Here is a 21,225-nt window from a genome sequence, read left to right on the forward strand (position 1 = left end):
TAAATAAAAAAATAATTATATTTACATTTGTACTCCTTTTTTTTTTTTTTTTAGAGAACCTCTTTTAAATAATATTAATTTTTTGGTTATGCGTTTAATTTTTAGAGAGGTTTTTCTGATTCATCTATAATTTTGTTTTTATCTTTTGTATAGATAAACTATCTTTTGAAAAAATAACAAATTTTTATTTTCAGATGATTTTTTCAATATGTGTAGCCTTACATGTTATTCATTTTTTCTTTTTATTTTATTCAATCAATTTAATATATTTGTCTATTTTTATTATTGTTTGATTAATTAGCAAACATGATCAGGTAAATGTTCTATGTTTCAAAATTAAATATATTGATTTATATTTGTCACTCAGTTTTTCAAATTTTATTTTTAAGTGTTATTAATAATTTTTTATTTATTTATTAGCACATTCAATTCTTAGTTTATTTGATTACATGTGTGTATAAACTTTTTCATTTGTTAATTTTTTTGAACTACAAAAATACATTAAAAAAATTTATGTAAAAAAAAATATTTTATAAAAAATAAAAATATATGACTTGCAATGGTTGTGGGTCACATAGCTAGTATTAAACTAGCAAGGGTGAGATTTTGTGTTCCATTTCGTGGCAAAATTCCAACTTCTTTCCGGGGAAAGATTGAAAACGATATGGCCATTTGATAGAAACTATCAAATCGGTTGTCAATGTATTTTTTTTTTTAAAAAAAAAAAAAGATGTATAGATCTCAATTCGAATATCTAGAAAGAAATATTTTCTTGAGTTCTTGTGCTTGAAGTTTAATGCAATGCAAAAAATGGAAGGCTGCTTCATGCCTATCAAGGCTATGTTGGGTAGGTTAATAGTGAGGGCTTTGGGCTTAATAAGTTGTAAGGAAAGATCCGAATAAGTAAAATCAGGAAAGGGCCCAAAATTACTTTGTTTCGAATGGGAAAAAAAAACATTCAAATGCGGTGAGCGTGGATCGAACACGCGACCTTCAGATCTTCAGTCTGACGCTCTCCCAACTGAGCTATCCCCGCTTTTGCTTCCTTATTCTCTTACTGTTATATATATTATATTTACTAGATTCTTAATTTGAAATTTTTCTTATGTGGTCCGTACGATCATAAATTATTTTGTTGTCAGTTTTCATGTTGATTTAAATTATATTATTTAGGTAAAAAAAGATAGGGGGGGTAAAACTAATACAACCCAAGTATAGATTTCTGTTCATCTTTTTCTTCTTCTTTTTTCTGAAAAGATTATGAGCTTGAATCTTAAATATTAATAATATGGAGATCTCTCAGATAATATATAAGCTTCAGAAAAAAGGAAAATTGATGAAAAAATATCATGGGCCAATGAGGTATCGATAATTTGATGTTGTGGCTGAGAAGGACTCCAGTTGATGCGAAAGTTCTCTTTGAAATTAAATTGCTGAGAAAAGCACGACAAATCACCAAGTCACCATGATGCATACATGAGCGAAGCAAAGGTAGGGATTTACTTTAAAGAGTTGAGACATTCTAAATTTATAATGGGATATTTCAAATTATAATTGCTTTCCATGGGACTATCGCATGGAGATCTAGAGTGTATTTGGTATTATGATAATTATTATGATTATGATTTGAAAAAAATTATTTTATAAAAAATATTTTTAATTAAGGTTGATTTGAAAAAATATATATTTGATTAAAACTGTTGTTAAAATTGAAGCTGAACAAAAAGTGATTTAATGTATTTAATTAAGATGCCGTTTATTTGCGTGGTTGCTTTTACGTTTGAAGCAACCACAGCTAACATTATGTTTGGTTATGTCTAAAAACGCAATTTAATTTCGGTGGAGACCCATGCAAATTCACGTTATGCACGCTAATTTCACGAAGCAGCTCCTGGTTGCTTTTTGAAATTCAGCATTTATGTGCACAGTGCAATTCACTTGCACTATTCGCGTGAATAGTTTTTTTTTTTTTTAGTGTGTTTATTTTTGTATATTTAAAAAAAAAACTAGTTTAAAGTGAATTAAATTTACTCATATTGTCATGTAAACAATATTTTTTTTTTCTGAAAAACTAGTGTAGAGTGAATTAAATTCACTTGCACTGTAATATCAACTTAATTTTATTCCTGATAATATTTTATCTAATTTTATATAAAGTCTTATTTATATTATGAAGTAATAGCAGTAGTTAAATCTACAACATTTAAATTAAAAACCATCAATATTAATATATATATATATATATTAAAATTATTTTATAACTTTAATTTCAAAAGCATTCTTAACCAAACACATTAAACTATTTTTTGTTCAATCTCAATTTTAACCACAGTTTTAACCAAACACCTATTTTTTCAAACCAACCTCAATTAAAAGTATTTTTTATAAAATAACTTTTTTCAAACCACAACCACAACAGCTACCGCAATACCAAACACACTCTAAAAAAATACTTTTTAAATTGAGGTTATATATATATTGATGGTTTTTAATTTAAATATTGTAGATTTAACCACTGCTATTATATCATGAAATAAATAATATTAATATCAAATATTTTTTATTGTTCCATCAAACTATGTGCAATTTCCTAACATACGAAATTTATCCAACAAGAACTACATTTTTCATGGTTTCTTAAGCGCGCAGCAACATCAAGTAAAATATCATTAAGAACAAAATTGAGGTTGCGATCAAATTCTGGAAATGCTACGTTATCAAGTGATCTCTTTCTAATTTTATTTTTTTAATAAAACACAATTAAAAAAATTGAATTTTTTTAACTGGATCAGACCCAGCAAGAACACAATTGGAATTGTGATCAAATTCTGCAAATGCTACGTCAACAAACGATCTCTTTCTAATTTTTCAAATAAAACACAATTAAAAAAATAAAAATTATTTTTTTTTACTAGGTTGGACCCGATTCAATGCATTTAGTTTCGAATCGGACTCGGACCGATCGGAATAATGGAGAGTGACTCCACTGTTCACTTAATTAAGTGAACAGTTGAGTTTTGATCTCCACTGGTCACTTAATTAAGTGAACATTGGACCATTGGAGAGTCTCCCCTGTACAAAAACACAGTAGGAAGAAGCATGAAAAAATTGCTTCAACTAAACCTACATTTAAACCTTATTTTTTATGGGTCCCCTTAGCCAAACCACAACCACTACTTATAACCAAATAATGAATTATTGAGCTTGAAAAAAATAAATAGCAGCTGTCGCATAGCCACACACCATTTTATTAGGAGTGTTAAGATGCATTGTTTTGCGATGTAGAGTGAGCTCTCCTTATTTATAGTGTGTTTCAAAAAATATTTTATAAAAATTTTAATTTTTTTTATATTTTTGAATCATTTTAATTTATTGATATCAAAAATAATTTTTTTACAAATAAAAAAATATATATTATTTTTTATCTTAGAGATTTTTTTTTTCCAAGAACAAATAGTTTTATTTTTAGAAATGCATCATTCAAATATATTTTATTTATATTAAATATAAAGAAAACAAAAAATTATAAATAAATTATAATAATCTCTTTGAATCACTATAAAACTACAATATAATTATAAAACAATGACTAGTGTTCGAAACAAGTGAACTAAACATTTTTTATATATAAAAACAATAGAGAGAGAGGGTAATAATTTAAATTTAAATAAAGAATTAATAAAACAAAAGATGTCATGCATTGCCGCTCACCTGGCCAACTAGCCATGAGCTTAGGGCTCCGTTTGTTTGCTGGAAAGTAGTTTTCTTTTGGAAAGTGAATTCCGAGAAAAGTAAATTCTGAAAAAGTATTTTTTGATATTTGGTAGTGTAATGGAAAATGAGTTGGAAAACACTTTCCAGTATTTGGTTATGTCATGGAAAATGAGCTGGAAAATAACTTATTAATATTTTATTTTTCTCAAGTTTATTAAAAATAATGAGGAATAAATCTTACAAATTAAAAAGTTGAATAAGAATGAAATTGAAAAAAAAATATAATTTCATAAATTATCTCAAATAAAATAAATAATAATCAAAATAATAGAGATCAAATCTAAAAAATTAAAAATAAAATGAAAGATGAAGAAATTAAAATAATAATAATCAACATTTCATAAATTATTTCAAATAAAATAAGTAACAATTAAATTTGATATAATCAGCAAATAATGACATTTCTAAATTTTTCATAACTTTCAGAAAGTGTTTCCCCCCCAAATTTTTCAGGAAAGCACTTTCCTAAAAACCAAGCCAAATTTTCCTTTTACTGGAAAGTGTTTTCCATTGACCAACTTTTCTATTGGCAAACAAACACAAGAAAGTTTGGAAAGTGATTTCCTGGAAACCACTTTCCAGAAAACAAACACAGCTAAAGGGAAAACACTTTCTTGAAAACCAAGTTAAATTTTTCTTTGACTGAAAAGTGTTTTCCGTTGACCGGAAAGTGTTTTCCATTGACTAGAAAGTGTTTTTCGTTGACCGGAAAGTGTTTTCCGTTGACTAACTTTCCTAATGACAAACAAACACAGGAAAATTTGAAAAATAGTTTCCCGGAAACTACTTTCAAGGAAACAAACATGGCCTAGGTGAGCTTGGAACAAAAAACCTAGGCCCACGTGTTCTTGCTGATTTTTCTTAAAGGAAAACTAACACATACACTCCAATATATTCTTTTTCTTTTTCTTTTTTATACTAGATGAAAAGTCATTTTTTGTTGCAAATTTGTCATCGATATTTTTTTATTAATTAAAAATGTTATTTTCTGTTGCAAATTTGTCATATATCTTGGTTAATAAAAAATTAAGATCCTAGTTTTGAAACCCTAAAACACACATATTTGTTTGCTGGAAAGTAATTTTTTTTTTGGAAAGTAAATTCCAGAAAAGTGAATTATTTTTCGATGTTTGATAATATAATGAAAATAAGTTGGAAAATATTTTCCAGTGTTTGGTTATGTCATGAAAAATGGCTGGAAAATAACTTATTGATATTATATTTTTCTTCAAGTGTATTAAAATAATGAGGAATAAATCTTACAAATTAAAAGGTTGAATGAGAATGAAATTGAAAACAAATATAATTTCATAAATTATCTCAAATAAAAAAATAATAATTAAAATAATAGAGATCAAATCTAAAAAATAAAAAAAAATGAAAGATGAAGAAATTAAAATAATAATAATAATCATTTTATAAATTATTTCAAATAAAATAAGTAATAATCAAAAGAATGAGGGTCAAATTTAGTAGATAAAAAATTACAATTAAAAAATGATAAGGGAAAAGCAAATAACAATTATAAAAATGAGGACCAAAATTAATATAAAAATTAAATTCTAAGGGATGAAATTGAAAAAAAATATTCAAAATAAAATATATATAACAATCAAAAGTTTGAGGATCAAATTTGATATAATTAGCAAATAATATAACATTTCTAAATTTTTCACAACTTTCAGAAAATATTTTCCGTCCAAAATAAAAAGAAAATACTTTTCTTAAAAACCAAGCCAAATTTTTCTTTTATCAACTTTTCTAATGACAAACAAACATAAAAATGTTTGGAAAGTGATTTTCTGAAAACCACTTCCCGAGAAACAAACGCCTTCTAACTCTTTCTTTTCTTTTTTTTCACCTAAAAATATCTTAAAATACACTCTAGAAGCCTTCAAAACTCGCAGCCACATAACAAACTTTAATCTCTCTAAAAAAATAATTGAATCAAAAAGAAATTTAATGACCCCAACCTACTTTTTCAACATTGTGAGAGGAAAACATAAATCACCTCCAATAAATCCATTTGAAAATTTCAATCCATTGACACAGATCACTCTTTTTAATGACTAAAATGTCAACAACCATTAACTTTCTCAATGCTCAGCATGTTTAGTGACATTCTCTCTAATATCTCAATTTTTAAGGATTAAAGTGTCAAAAAAATAAAAAATTTGATCGAAATTTGAAATGTTAACATTCCAAGGACCAACAAAAAAATAAATTAAAAAGTATAAAAGGCAAATTGAAATTTTCTATGCTAATATAGAAATGGAGTTTGTTTTTTTTTTATTTATTTATTAAATTTGAAATGTATTTTTTTAATTTCTATTTTTAATAACCAATGAATTTTTATTTTATACAATCAGTCTTCAATTCATCATTAAAATATCCTAACATATTTTATTTTGAGTGCATAAAAAAATATAAATTAAAGACATTTTAACTCCTAAAATCACGATTATTTAACTTGAAAGGATGAAACAATAATTAAAAAATTTTAATGATAAAAAAAAAAAAACATATGCACATATGAACAATGCACGCCCTATAATTTTTAACAGCCAATAAATTTTTATTTATAAAATTGGTTACTCATCATTAAAATATCCTTAAATAAATTTTTAGAATGAACCAACGATTAAAAAAATTGGATGGCCAAAACTATATATATATATATATAACAGCTCACATCCCATAATTTTTAGTATATTTGTTAGTGTTAATTAAGTTAGTTCATATATCACCTTTTCATTATCAAAAAAATTAATATATTACTTTTCGATTATTATTTTTTAATTTAATACTTGTCTCATTTTTAATGAATCAAGGTATTGGAGTAAATTAAAGAAATAAAAAACAGTTGTTTTGAAGCATCCTTTACTACTAAAAAATAGATTTTATCAGGCATAAGAAACATTTTTGAGACTTTTGGTAACATATTTTTTAAAGGATTAATAAAAATTATAAATAATAAAATATATTTGATAGATTATTAATTATTAAATATTAAATATTTATTGATGTAAATTTTTTCTTAAACAAACAATCCTAAAATCTCATCTAGAATTTCTTTTCAATTTTATAGCAAGATAAAATTCAATTTAAGTTTTTTTTTTATTATTATTAACTATTGACCACTAATATTAATAATTTTAATTAAGTCGATCGAAATACAAACAACTCATGTTTTTGAATGAGTTTAAATCATGTCAGCTCCCTTTATTTTTTTTTAAATTCATCTAAAATAGATTTAACTAGATCTTAAATCCACCTAGCAGACTAATTTAAATTTCATAAAGTATAATATATTGATTGTATTTGTAGGGGAAAACAGATATAGAAAAAAAGAAAAAAAAAAAAGAGATTAAACCAATTGTGACTGAAGATAACAGAATAAGCCCAACGCTTAGATGAAATCCGAAACGTAGGCCCATATTACTTCAAAACCGGCCCAGACAAGTCTTCTTAAGAAAACCCTAAGTCTTCACTATATAAATTCCTTCCTCTGCCGTCAGCTTAAACTTTCCTCCCCAGTGATAGGGTTTTTGCAGCCGAAGAAGAAGAAATGGTACTCTTCTTCCCTTCCATGTGACAACAATTGCTTTGTTGATTGATGGTGTGTTACCGACATGTTTGTTTGTTTGTTTTGTAGGGGAAAGGAACAGGAAGTTTTGGTAAGAGAAGAAACAAGACTCACACCCTCTGTGTGCGATGCGGCCGCCGCAGCTTTCATCTCCAGAAAAGCCGATGCAGTGCTTGTGCTTTTCCTGCTGCCCGTGTCAGAAAATGTAAGTTGCACCCTTTCTAATGGATCGAGAGTTGCTTCATAGAAGTTCTAATTTTTTATTACTTAAAGCAAGATTTGTGGTTTCTTCATTGCTTCTTAATTTATTTTGTTATTTTCTTGTTGCTTTCCTTGAATCTTTTTAATGTTTTTGTGATTTGTATTTTGATCGACTTTAACCAGCTTAAGACCTTTTTTTATTCAATCTGAGTTTAAGAATGAGAATTGCAGCTCTGTTTCCATTCCAGTAAATCATTTGTTAATTTGTGACGAAATTATTGGTACCTGTTTCTTAGATAACTGGAGTGAGAAGGCTATTCGCAGAAAGACCACTGGAACTGGCCGAATGAAGTACCTCCGTCACCTGCCACGCAGGTTCAAGACTAACTTTAGAGAAGGTAAAATTAAAACTCTGTTTGTTGTTGAAATTTGTTGATTGTTCATGTGATGTGAACGTAAATTTATCTTCTTGTTTTGGTTTTGATGTTCTGTTATTTTTTTTGGTTTGTTTAGGTACTCAAGCAACTCCAAGGAACAAAGGAGCTGCTGCAGCTTCATCATAAGTGTTAGAAGGGCGAAAGCGTGTTTTATTTCAATGTTTTTGAATTTGCAAACAAGAAGTTTTGAATTGTTGTTCCTTGTTAGACACTGGGAATTGTTTTCAACAATGGAGAGTTACAAATGTTTATCCTTCTGTTATGGTAATGAATGGTGATCACCTTTTATTTGTGTGCCACGCTCGTCTAATATCCAACTTTCTTACGCCACGTGCCATCCAATAAAAATGGTTGCAATTAGGTTGTTCCTTGAACATGCATTTACATGGGGATTGGGGGTGGGTGTTTCTAAGATGATGAACTGTGATTGTCACAGTGCAGGCTTCTTAAACATCATGGTATCTTAGCTAAACGGGTCTTTGATTGAGATGTATGGTAAAAATGGCAGAGCTGGAACTAGCTGGCCTTATTTTTACGTTCTGGTATTGATAAATTTTATTGTTATGGAATGCGTTCTTGAGCGATGCTCTATTCAAGGTCAGGCTTCAGTCTGCTTTCAGGTTATCATATCAGTTGAGCAATGTAAGCCTGACTACGTCTGTTGTGGTCAGGAGCTTGGAGTCTCACTTCTATGTGTGCATTGTCTCACAGCTCCTCTTCCATTGCATGATTTCTGTTTTATATTGGAGACCTGTTAAGCAGAGAGTGGCCATGTTCAGAAAACAAGGGAAAAGAAACAGATTTCGGTGAATCTGATAGATCTTCGCCATCTTCTGATTTATCCCTGCCATAAGGTGGTGGTGTGATTGATTTAAGTTGGATAGCGTTTATAATCAATCAACTGGCAACTTTTGTTGTATCAACCCGTTTGGCTATATGAACATGGGAAATCAATTCTGCATCCATAAGATGCAGTTTTTAGGTTTTGTTTAAAAATTTATTAAAATAATATTTTTTAATTTTTTTAAAATTTATTTCTAATATTAACACATTAATAAAAAAAATTTAAAAATTGTAGAAAATTTCATGAATAGTCAGAAAACCGCAGATCCTGCTCATCTTATCCGTTTTGGCATAAATAATGATTTGTCAATATTTTTGCAAGAACACTCAAATCCGCCATGGAAACCCAAAGAAATTTCGATAGATCATAGTATCGTATCTATTCATTTCATTCTCCAAGCCAAAATAAATTTGGAAACAGCAGTGGCACTCGATGCTTTGCAAGCATTTCAGCCAGAGTGTTAATTAATTAATCAACTTAAACATCAAAACTCATTGAGTCCTTCAGTTAAACCAGTAGCAGAGTAAATCTGAGGCATTATAAGCAAGTAATAGGTTCTCTACTTTTGTAGCAAGCAGAACTTGCAACCACTCCAGCACAGCCCTCGTATCAATGCAGCAACGATACGATATATATTGTAAGGTGACACCGTTCAGCCTTCCATGCAAACAACCACTCAATTTTCCATGTATTTGCCTGTCCGGCTCTTCCCATCTATATGTTCTTTCACTCTTCGTTTGAATTGGTTAGCACAGTGGAACTTGCCGGAGCACCATCGCTAACTGTTAGAGACAACAGCCAACTCAAGTCGGTTAGGGTCTCCATCCCACATATGGGGTATCAAATGCATGGAATTCAACAAAATGTATAAAACTTGTAATCCATTCGACATATTTCGAATTTAGCAGCAAATCCTGCCACGATAAGCAATGGCAATGTTACTAGAATGGACTGTCTATGATGTAAATGGAAACTTACCAGGGGACAAGGGAAAAGCTTTTGATTCTGCATTCTTTTATCTCAGTGTTTGAGCCAGTAGTTTCGCAATTGAGCCATGTGCAGTAGCATCTCATCACGACCTTGATTGGTAACACCACTGGTCATAATCCAAGGAGGTGCTGTCTGAAAGAAGTCTTGTATCAGCTCCTGAAATTCATTCACATTTTCTTCCGGCCTTTTCCCTCCGTTTTTTTTCTTCTTCCTCTTGTCGCATTTGGTGAAAATTAATGTCATGGGAACCTGAAAGGCAAGAAATTAACTTTTAGACATCCTCCCATTCCTCCAACCATGACTTGGATATAGATCGCAAGTGGTATCTCCAATGGAGAGGCATCTGATCTACAAATAACTTCTAGCAAGTTTCTAATCTCCAATGGATATTTATACAAGACTTGAAACCCCAAAGTCTATTTTTATAAATACAGGGGAAAAAAGATGCAACTGAAGCCACTGGAAAGTGTTTGCTCGTGCAAAGTTAAGTCTGGAACATCCTAACCAAAATCAGCAGTGTCCAAAAGGGGGGGAAATTGCACATGCATCGTCAGCAAAATATTTCTCAAGAAGCTAACTGCGGCAGGTCATCAATTGATATATTCCCTTTATCTCATCTAACAAGAAAGAAGATTTCACCTGATTTTGACCCAGCCAACTGGCATATTCAAGATCAATTTTCTTCGCAGGAATACTAGCATCAATAAGAAGGAATACTGAGACCAAGGTTGAGCGATTGAGAAAATAGTCTTTGGTAAACTTATTCCAATCTGTTCGAAGTTCCTGCGGCGCGGATGCATACCTGTTCAGAGCAGAAACAAATGCAAAACAGTGCAAATTTAATGAAATGGACAAACTAGATAAATCAACAACAGAAGATCAAATTCATTTAAACAGAAAGAAGTGGATAAAATTAGTTATGATGCTTGAGAAAGTGAAATAGGCACTTCTAAGCACCAATCAACAGATAGTTAAGTTTATTATCAACTAAACTCAGTTTACTCACCATAAATTAGATTCCAAACCTGAAAACAGCATTCGATATTGCACCTATACAAAATTCGTGCATGATTAAAACGAACCAAAGCATTGAAACCATACCCATATCCAGGCAAATCCACCAAGTACCAGCTATCATTGACCTTAAAATGATTGATGCACTGCGTCTTCCCTTCACCAAGAACAAAAACCAAATTCGAAAAACACAAATAATATTCAGTTCTAAGCTACAAAGTCTCTTCCTTTAGAGTACCAAAAATTCAAAACAAGTCACTTCACTAGTCAAAACACAAATGCTACAAAAAACAGACATTATTATCAACTAACCAGGTTTTTTCGAGGTAAGCGCAAGTTTCTTTCTTCTAACAATAGAATTAAGTAGAGAAGATTTGCCAACATTAGACCTTCCAACAAGAGCAAACTCAGGCAAACCATCAGAAGGACAATCTTCAGTTCTAACACTACTTTTAATAAACTCAGCTTGAACAATCTGTGCATCCCTTGCATACTTACTCAGCACAATATTAGACCCTTTTAAAACCCTAGCACTTAAACCACTACTATTCTCATTGACTGAAACCTCAGTGTCTGGTGGGATAAAGAGTTTGTCAAGTGAAAATTGGGTTTGGGTTTGTTCTTGGAGTGCTAACAAATTGTGAGCTTCTGTGAAGGGAATGGGTTCTGTTGTGGTGACCGAGGATTTGAGCCTGGAAAGGGTTGAGAGTTTAAGTTTGGTTATGAGAGGAAGGTTGATATGGGTGTATGGAGATGGAAGGGGGTGAGTGAATATAGAGAAGTGAAGTTTTGGAAGCCGAGAAAGAGCCATTACTCTGGGTTGCCTTGGAGTTTTAAAAAGGGTGGAAGCATTAGCTACTATGTCTGATGTGGTTTTGACGAAGCAGGGTGCCGCCGGAGGGGAAATCTGACTAGGGAAGAGAAGATGTGCGGATAGTTTAGCTAGGCTTAGCCCAATAATTCTTAGATTATTTGAATTTACCTGAATATTTTGACCGATTAAATTAAAAAAATTAATTTCAGATCTTAAATTGAGTTTAATGTAATTTATTAAATTTACTTTGATTATTTTATTTTTTTTTATATTTTTTAAAAATTATATTTTTCATTATATAATTTATATATTCAATAACAGTTTATATCCATAATAATATATTTTGTTTAAACTTTTGGTTTAATCCAGAATGTTAAATGTAATTTATAAAAATATAAAATAAAATTAAAAATTTATATCTAACTACATGATGGATTTTTTAATTATTCCTTTATTTATTATATATAAACTAGATTTGATAATAAAAATTTATAGATAATTATTTTTAATAAGACTTCCATCTTAATATATATATATATATATATATATATATAATAAAAAAATCTATTTGTTTAGTTATACTTTAATATTTATATAATTGATTTCACTTTTGCTCATATTATATGCAATCTCACATAATATTTTATTCACTTATTTTATTTAATTGCTTTCACAGTGTGTATTTATTTTTATTATTATTTGATTAAAATAGAAATTTTGATTCTAATAAAAAAATTTATTAAATATAATTAGGTCAATGACATCAAATATTTTGATCGATATTTTATTTAATTTTTTTTTAGTTTAAGGCATGCATAAGAATTTTTTTTTATTGACAATTAGGAAATTTTTATGTTAAAAGACGTGAAGGAAAAGCTTAACATATTTTTTTTTTATGTGGCAAACAAATTATCCAACCCGGTGAGAAATACAATGTTAGATAGCTAGTACATTTAATAAAATTAATTAAAAATTTATATATGTTAATAAATTAAAAAGAAAAGGCCATTAATACTAACCAAAACTAAATCATAATATTAAGAGATAAATATGGATTAAGATATTATATCATGCGTCACAAAGAGCTCTTAATTTTTTTTTTTAATTTTTATATATGATAATTGATCTCTAATAAAATATCATTTTAAATATAATCTTCCATATTTAATCATAACAAATGTTTGATTAAAGTCGAAAAAATAAACAACTGCCACAAAAAAAAAAAAAAAACATTGGCTAAGATAAAGAATTATTATAATCTTATTTAAAAGTAAATTTAAAACCAAAAGTTATTTAATGAAATAATATTATAATTATTTTATTTCAATGATCTTTGCATAAAACATAAAAACGTCATATTAAAAGTTAAATTATAAGGAAAAAAAATTTATAGGTGCTTTTAATTTTTTTTCTTAACATCAAAAAATAATATAGTTGGGAAATGAAAATTCAACATATGTTTTAATAAAATAAATTAATAATTATATGTGCTGATAAATATTAAAAAATAATATTAACAAAAAAAAAACTCAATACAGAAACTAAATGACAATTATAGTTTAAGATATATAATATCATACTATGATGAGCAGTGAAATTTTTCTCATGTCAATAATTTATCAACAAAACCAATAATTTATATCCTATTAAAATAAGATGTTATGCATAATTTTGTTAAATAATGGCTGTTACATAAAATTCTAAAAGAGTTCAGTAAAACATTATGACCAAGACATAACAAATTATGGATTAGAAAAATATTTTGATATCTTATGGGAGTTATTTTGTCTTTTTCACATGAGCTATTTGTCATTACTAAAAACACTTGGATAAATTGGTGTTATTATAATTTTTTGCACAGTGAAATTAATCAATTACCTTTAAAAGATTAAAAAAAAAATTGAACTTGCTTGGATGATCTTTTTGCAAAACACTGATTTGAAAATTTACGGTGTTAGTAAAAAAAAAAATTAGAAATCAAACCTAATGAGTCAACATAAAATTTAGAACAAAAGAAAAATAAATAATTAAAAATAATTTTTTATGAAATAAACTTTTAATTACAGTATTTTAAAAGTGGATCAAGATGAAGTATCCAATTAAATAAGAAATAAAACACATGAGTTAAATATGAAGGTATTATTGTAAATAACTTAAATTGAGATTATATAAATGGCTCTCTCTTAAGCCATGGCTGGCGATCAACAAGTAGAAGAGCTAGGGTTTTTTTTCTTCATTTATTTCATCAAATTATGAGGATGAAATCATGATTTTAAGCTAGATTAAGAGACTAAAAAGAGGTTAAGATTATCTAAACTAGAAATCTAAAGATTTTCCTTTGAGTTTAGAACTTAAAAGTGAGAATTTTAGGAGTTAAAGGGAGAAAGAAGAGAAGGTGAAGAAAGCTTCATTTCCTTTGCAATTTCTTTTTTATATCTTGTGTTTGGAAGGTAAGAATTACTTTCATCATGATTGGTTTTGGTTTTAGCACAAATTAAAGCTTAGCTAGTAATGTGTAGAATATGAAATATTGAGTTTTATGAGTTAGATTACTTGAAATAGTGTTTTGTTTTTAGAATTATGTTCTTAGATATGAAAAACAAAAGAGTGATATGAGAATTGTGGAAAACTTGAAGAAAATCATGTTTTTCCCCTTTGAAATGAGATTTTGGCCTAGACTTAGAAATAGAAAAAAAAAATTGAATTGGTTCCAATTGTTATGGAATTTGGGTTAAATTGTGTTAGGATAGGTAGAAAATGGATGAGTAAGAAATTGATTTTTTGATGAAAAACTAAACTAATATTTGATATACTGCACAAATCGATTAATTATTTAAGATTATCAAATGATACAGTCGATCAATTGAAAAGAGTAACAGTGAAATATGTATAATTATTAAACTAAAATAATAAACTTTCGATTAGAATTGAACATATGGCATTAAAGAGTAATTGTAAATTATGAATTTTATAATTTAATTCCTTAATTCATTTATATTGCATGTTATACTAATTTTCAGGTGCATCTCAATTTCGTGTGGAGCATTAGAATTGTTTAGTATTTCTTTCTTCTTTCTTTTTCTTCTCTTTCTTTTATGTTTTTAATGATGTAATTATAAATTAGTTAAATTCTCCTTTTATTCTATTAAGTTGTCACTAATGCTTGTAATGTAAAGTAAACTAGATTTAAGTTGCTTAAAAGTTACCTTAGGAATTCTATATGTTAGGTTTGAATTTGATATGATATTTTTGTATCCCTTAGGTTAAAAGAAAAATATTTGTAATTAACTTATTTTAATCTATAGGATTTAATTACTCCTTTTATTTTGATGAAGTACTTTTAATGTGGAAAAATATTGGGTCATTAAAGAGAATGTAAATTATGTTGTTATTGTATGAAAGTTCATGAAGGTTGAACCATGACTTTAGATTGATTACATGGATTTGTAGCAATGTCGATAACTTGGTATGTTTAAATACAAGGTAAATTCTATTGAATTTATGGTAGGGATCGATAGTATATATATAAATCCTAGTTTTTCTATGTATCTTGATGATGAAAAGATATAAACATGTTTAAAATTAAGGAATGTTACATTTTTTTTTCTTTTTAAAATTTTTTGCATAGTTAAATGATCTATTTACCCTTAAAACAAATAAAGGTTATCTTCTAATGATATTTTCATCATTTATTATGGTTTTTTCTTTTTTGGTAATATTGAAGTTCACTTAAAGGTTGCTTGGTAGTTTAAAAAATATGAAAATTAATAACAATAATAAAGAGTTGCATGTGTCTGCATGTGGACACTCCCCACGCCTTTTTTATAGGGCTTACAAAGTTGTCTAGTGACTAATTATCACCTCTTGCTGTGATTTTTAGTTGTGTCAGCGACCCCTTCATTTTGTTGCGGTGTGTGTGGTCAACATATTTCAGGTTTTGTACTGATAATATTTTTTTATTTTCTTTATTATCTTTCTCTATCTTGAATTTTGCATCTGACTATTTAAAATTTCAAGGCAAACCTTAAATTATTTTCTCCTTTAGATTTGGTACATACTATTTTGATTCCTATTTGTTTTAGATGAATTAATTTATTAAATTGAATTTTTTTTTAATTTTATTTTTTTTTAATTTTTTTCATGTGTTAGATTTAGTGTTTATTTTTTTATTGTTATTTTTTTTTTGTTTGAGATAGTTTTTAAAATTGATTTTGTTTACAATTTCATCTACCTATATTTTTTTCCTCTCAGATTTAATCGTTATTCTTTTAATTATTGTTTTTTTTTTTACTTTGACAAATTTTTAATTTGGTATTTTTTTTCGATTTTTTCATTCAACATTAAATTAATTAGGAATTAAGTTTCATAGTTAAACCCCCATCTAGAATTTAATGCAAGTTTTAAAAACTCTCATTTAAAAAATCATGTTACTTTTGACAGCACCGCTGGTTCGCGGGCCATACCAAATTAGTTCTGCTCTCTTTGAAAATTTTTAGTGGGCATCACATGCTTACCTGCATTTCTTCCTCAACCTCAACACATGCTTACAATGCTTTCAGCTACCTGGCTCTGCATAAGAGGCAAACTGACGGAAAAGTCAAGACTTCTATTCCTGTGGAGTTGTGCAATTGGAGCTTATAACTGGGCATCCACCTATCAGTACTACAGAATCAGTGATGAATGAGAGCTTGGTTGCCTGGGTGAGTTCCCTCTACATGGCTTCTGAATCTATTTTTCAAGTTCTAGACATGCCTCTTAGTTAATGTATGCTTGAGACCTTGTCGAAACTCCGTCCCGATCTATGAGCGTTACAGGCTAGGCCTCTACTCATCCAAGCTCTGGAAGATGGAAGTTTTGAAGCTCTTGTCGATCCATGACTGGGCACAGATTATAATAGCAGTGAGATGGCTAGCATGGCTGCTTGCGCTGCTGCTTGTGTGCACCCTTCTTCCTGGATCCGACCAAGAACGAGCCAGGCAACTCTTCTTAACTTTCCTTTGCTTTATCATGTCCAATATATTATAATTACACCTCCAGCCAACTAATAACGTGGTTTTGAGCATAAAATGCGTCCCTCAAGATCAAGAAACTATACGAAAACCAAACAAGGAAGACTTATCGCAGATGGATTGCCGTTAAGTAATCAGTATTTGGTTGTTATATGAAACTAAATGTAGTTGTGATTCTGTTTGATGGGTACTGAAAGAACAAGCAAACATACCATGATGCTTCCAAAATGTTACGAATTTGTTTTGAATCAAACAGATAGTTCGTGCTTTGGAAGGCGGAAAGTCTGCAGATGATCTCAAAGCAGGAATATTCAGGCCTCCACAGCATAATGCAAGGTTCTTCAAGAAGTTCAAGTTCCAGTACCTACCAATACGAGGAACATGAAGATTTTCAACATGGCAAGGGGCAGTACGCAGGATGGCTTCAGTTGTTACACTGGAACCACCAACGAGCATGAACCCACCAACCGGCTCAAGTAATGATGTTAGAGCTGAATTATTAGGTTTTAATGACTGATCTAATGTCCATTTTTTTGTTGATTCTTAACTATCAAATTTGAGCGTCCTTTTTAGTTCAGAGACATCAAGCATGCGTGCAACTGGCATTTCGCTAATGTGCTGGGAAACAGCATTGCTTTTTTGTCAAATTACATTAAAACAAAAGAAAATGAAGAAGATCAAAATTGGCAATCAGCCCTAAAACTAGTTGCACATATATCTGCTAATTCATATGCATGTGCTTGCACAATATGTTTGGTGGTACATGGAAGGTGTTATTCATTGCAATTTGCATAATGCACTACAAAACAGTGTCCTGTTGCATTGCACATTCAATTGGTTTTGGAATAAACACTAATCAAACACCACAACTACAATTAGAAGTAACAGAATAGGAAGAAAAATGGAATGTGGGATATAATTAAGAGTGCCTCGAATACACTTTCGAGCAGTGCTTCATTTGGTACCTGGCATTTTCTTTGGAAGTTCCGACTCCAGAAACATGTTGGGATCAGAAATGAAAGCCCATTTCACCCAAAAAATTAAACTGGATAGTCATGTTTTCCATAAGTTGCAAATGTTAATTTACTGAAGATTCCAGCACCGGGGAAGCCTCCAGCGACGAAAATTGAACCTATCAACTTCAGTTTCTAAAGATATCATCTGAGACCTAGTAAAATCTCAAAACCACTAACCAAAAAAGACTTGATGACATCTTTTTTTTTTTTTTTTTTTTAAAGAAAACAATCAATACAAAGTTCCTTGTATTTGAAGCAAGGCAAAAGAGTAATCCTATGACTTTTCTAAATTGCTCCCATAAAAAATAGAAGTTGCCAGTTCAGCCTTCTTTGATTTTGTTTTTTTCCAGTTTTTAACCTTATTCTCTTACCTGTGTATGCACTATGATTACCGTGGCCTGGAATGAAACATTAAGTTGAGACAGGAAATCATCCACCTGTATCTTTTTTCTCCTTGCCAGACAGAAGCGATATTAACCATTGCTTCCAAGGAGCATCCTCTTGCTGCTCAAGCCACGATAGAAAACAGCTATCCAACAAGCAGAAGAAGTTGACATACAAAAGTTGATACCTCACTGGTACAAATCGGAAATTTCCAACTTGAACAATTGGCCATATACCTCCTTCCAAAATAAGAGCTGGTACAAAGTCCCTCTTCAAATCTTCCTTGATTTGAGGAAAGCTCTTTCCAGATGCAAAACCCATGTACGAGAAAAATACAAGCAGATCCAGTGGTCCAAAGATAATCCCATCAAGTGCTACTTTAGCACCAACAAACCGCAAGGAATTTGGACGCAGTAAAAGTCGTGACCTTATAAATCGGTCTAAACTTTCATACCTGCAACAGTTTAACAAGAAACAAATGAAATATGACTTGCACACCTCTGCATAAGAGTACCACATGCAATTCCATCAATTTAAAATCATTTGATCCTGGTAGTGGAGTGCTAACTCCAGGATCCATGATTTTCAAAATAAGTTTTTCAAAAAAAAAATTCCTTTCAATTTCAAAAATAAAATGTATAGACGAAAATGACAGAAAACACTCACCAAAAGTGCCCAACAGGTCCAACAAATGCAAAACCAAACAAGCTCGTGGTCGTTACTCGTTTCCAATTAATCTTTAATTCTTTCTCCTCTACCTGACATTTGAAACAGAAATCAATTAACAGTGAAGTGGTGGAAATAACTTTTATGGGCTCCACAAGCTTCTCTTTTCTTATAAATAAAAGTTTAGCATTGCAAACATTTTCCAGCATGGCAAATCACTAGCTTCTATTCACCACGTTCTTTTAATCCCAGAACAATCAAGTTTCCAATTTGTATAAAATCATATGCAATTCAAGGATCAGGTTTATCAAAAGCTGCATATTCAATAATGCAGAATTATCATTAATAGCAAATTCAGAAGCGGGCAAAATCATGCAATCAACATACAATAGGATGATACAACACAAGACCCCAGTAACAGAAAACAAGCAGAAATTTGGAGTGTTAAAATTAAACCATGTGGTGGAGCCACCTCCAACAGCCAGATGAATGGAGATTGAAATACCCAGATTTCAGTTCAAAGACACACAGTTTGAGACATTATTAAGTAATTTTTGTCCTTCAGTAAACACTTCATCAAACACAAAAGAACTGTCAAGATCAGATTAAATAATTTGATCCCCCTAAATGCCAAATTGCTACTAATTCCATTGATGGTAAACATCATGATGTCACCACCCAAGGACCATTAAAGGGTGCGGGTGCAGCTATAAGGGGTGGCTATTCTGTCAATGACCATGAGTGAATCAAAGATGATGAACAAAGACTGAAGATTCCAGCCAGCACAATGACCATGTTTATGGGGGAAGAGAAAGGACAGTGTACTCTTTGCAAGAAACCTATTTATGAAACCATTTATGAAGAACATGTTGGGGTTCTACAGTTTCACACAACAAGCACACCATGGTGAGACAATTTAAGAAAAAATTTACAAAGAGCATGAAGACAATGAAATTGTTAAGATATCAATTTCTAATAGCAAGAACAATAACTTGTTACATGGGATTCTGAGTAACCAGATGATATAGTTGAGATCCACTTGTATTAAGTTAAAATGAGTATGAAGATGATGAAGAACAAGAGTAATATCTCCTCTGAGAACTTGCGAGTTGTTCACCATGGGACACCATCAAAGAAACTAGTCAGTAGTGTTGGCTAATCTACTGAGAAGGTCTGAGAATCAAATCCAATATACATGTCGATGTCCTTGTAGAATATATAACCTTACAAAATAAAGGATGAGATGCTATCTTGTGAAGACAAGGAGTTGTAAAAGGCTGTTCCTCTGTAGCTTAAATAGAAGTACTACAAGTATGTCCATATAAAGGATTTGAACATCCTCCATCCAGCGAAATGCTCACCACAGTTCAAGAGCATATATCATAATCTAAATTCGGATAGAGATGATAATGATTATGATGATAGTATATCCTTCATCATTACTCGAAACAAACTAGATGATGCTGATTCTGAGCTTTCTCAAACATTCGAAAACAGTCGTTCCCCAGCATAACTCTTTAGCACATGAATAATAAAATAAGGTGGCTTAATCTTCAATAAAAATGAATCTATCATGTTCTAGATTGTAATGGTAAACATGAAAGAAAAGTTCAATCATGGACATCAACAGAAAATTTATTGGAAACCATTTTGCCCTTGGAATCACAAGAGGAACTGGTTGATTTCAGCCCAAGATGGGTTTCACCTGAATGAGGAACTAATTTATTTCTCAAAAACCAAAAATGCAAATGCCAAATCAATAGACAACATTTTCATGTATTACATCCCATATAAAAGGTGAGATTTATAGTCTATCCTCATTTTATTCCACTGATGAAGTACAATAAACAGATAAAAGAATAAAAAAACAAAATGGCACATACCCATTTGCCTCAAACATTGAATACATCCATACACACATAGAGAAAAACCAAATAGAATGACAAAAACTTGAGACATACTCATTTTCCAAACTAAAGGCAAAGTACCCAAAAACAGATAGACAAAATATAACAAAAAACCATCATATAAAAAATGGGATTTTCTTGAATGATAGGTTATGCCTGTAATTACCTTAATTTTACGATATTTCTCGGCTGTATAGTGAGTTATGGACTGTGCAGCTATATCACCAAAACCCCAAATGACTCCTGAGCTAATCATCTGTGTCTTGACTGGATGCACAGCCAAGCAATTCTGGTACCATCTCCACAACTTCAACATATCTCCCTATGTATTTTCTTTTAGAGAGATTTTTTTTTTTCAAAAAAAATGGATTTCTTCTACATGGATTAGTGAATATTCAAAAGGGTTTCTTTTTAATCTAATTTTTAGCTATAAAGTTGGATGCGCTCCTCATTCTCTTGTTTTTCTTTCCCAAGATCTCCGGGAAAATGAGAATTACCCTATTTTCCGGGAAAGGACAAAAATGACCTAGTTCCTGCATTATGTGGTTGTACTAGTGTCCTGGTGGACTGCCACTACCTGGGA

General features: G+C 30.1%; 3 protein-coding genes and 1 non-coding gene across 4 annotated transcripts; 1 reads left to right on the top strand and 3 right to left on the bottom strand.

Annotated features, from left to right (window-relative positions):
* Positions 1-963: 963 nt before the first annotated feature.
* TRNAF-GAA (transfer RNA phenylalanine (anticodon GAA)) lies at positions 964-1,036 on the bottom strand. The gene has a single exon. It is a non-coding gene; the product is annotated as a tRNA-Phe (tRNA).
* A 6,185-nt stretch (positions 1,037-7,221) lies between these two features.
* On the top strand, positions 7,222-8,297 carry LOC118051055 (large ribosomal subunit protein eL37z). Its single transcript, XM_035061581.1, has 4 exons — positions 7,222-7,345; positions 7,430-7,565; positions 7,858-7,959; positions 8,075-8,297. The coding sequence occupies exons 1-4, from the start codon at positions 7,343-7,345 to the stop codon at positions 8,122-8,124; spliced, it is 291 nt and encodes a 96-aa protein (XP_034917472.1). The 5' UTR covers positions 7,222-7,342; the 3' UTR covers positions 8,125-8,297.
* Positions 8,298-9,173: 876 nt separating this feature from the next.
* On the bottom strand, positions 9,174-11,803 carry LOC118051054 (GTP-binding protein At2g22870). Its single transcript, XM_035061580.2, has 5 exons — positions 11,159-11,803; positions 10,934-11,003; positions 10,472-10,634; positions 9,821-10,081; positions 9,174-9,624 (listed from the first exon to the last, which is right to left on the bottom strand). The coding sequence occupies exons 1-4, from the start codon at positions 11,655-11,657 to the stop codon at positions 9,863-9,865; spliced, it is 951 nt and encodes a 316-aa protein (XP_034917471.1). The 5' UTR covers positions 11,658-11,803; the 3' UTR covers positions 9,174-9,624; positions 9,821-9,862.
* A 4,956-nt stretch (positions 11,804-16,759) lies between these two features.
* On the bottom strand, positions 16,760-21,225 carry LOC118051053 (uncharacterized). The gene is made up of 3 exons (XM_035061579.2): positions 20,809-21,225; positions 18,736-18,827; positions 16,760-18,523 (listed from the first exon to the last, which is right to left on the bottom strand). Exons 1-3 carry the CDS (start codon positions 20,956-20,958, stop codon positions 18,115-18,117), a joined length of 651 nt encoding a protein of 216 aa, XP_034917470.1. The 5' UTR covers positions 20,959-21,225; the 3' UTR covers positions 16,760-18,114.

This window comes from Populus alba, chromosome 18 (assembly GCF_005239225.2).
Source record: "Populus alba chromosome 18, ASM523922v2, whole genome shotgun sequence".
NCBI lineage: Eukaryota > Viridiplantae > Streptophyta > Magnoliopsida > Malpighiales > Salicaceae > Populus > Populus alba.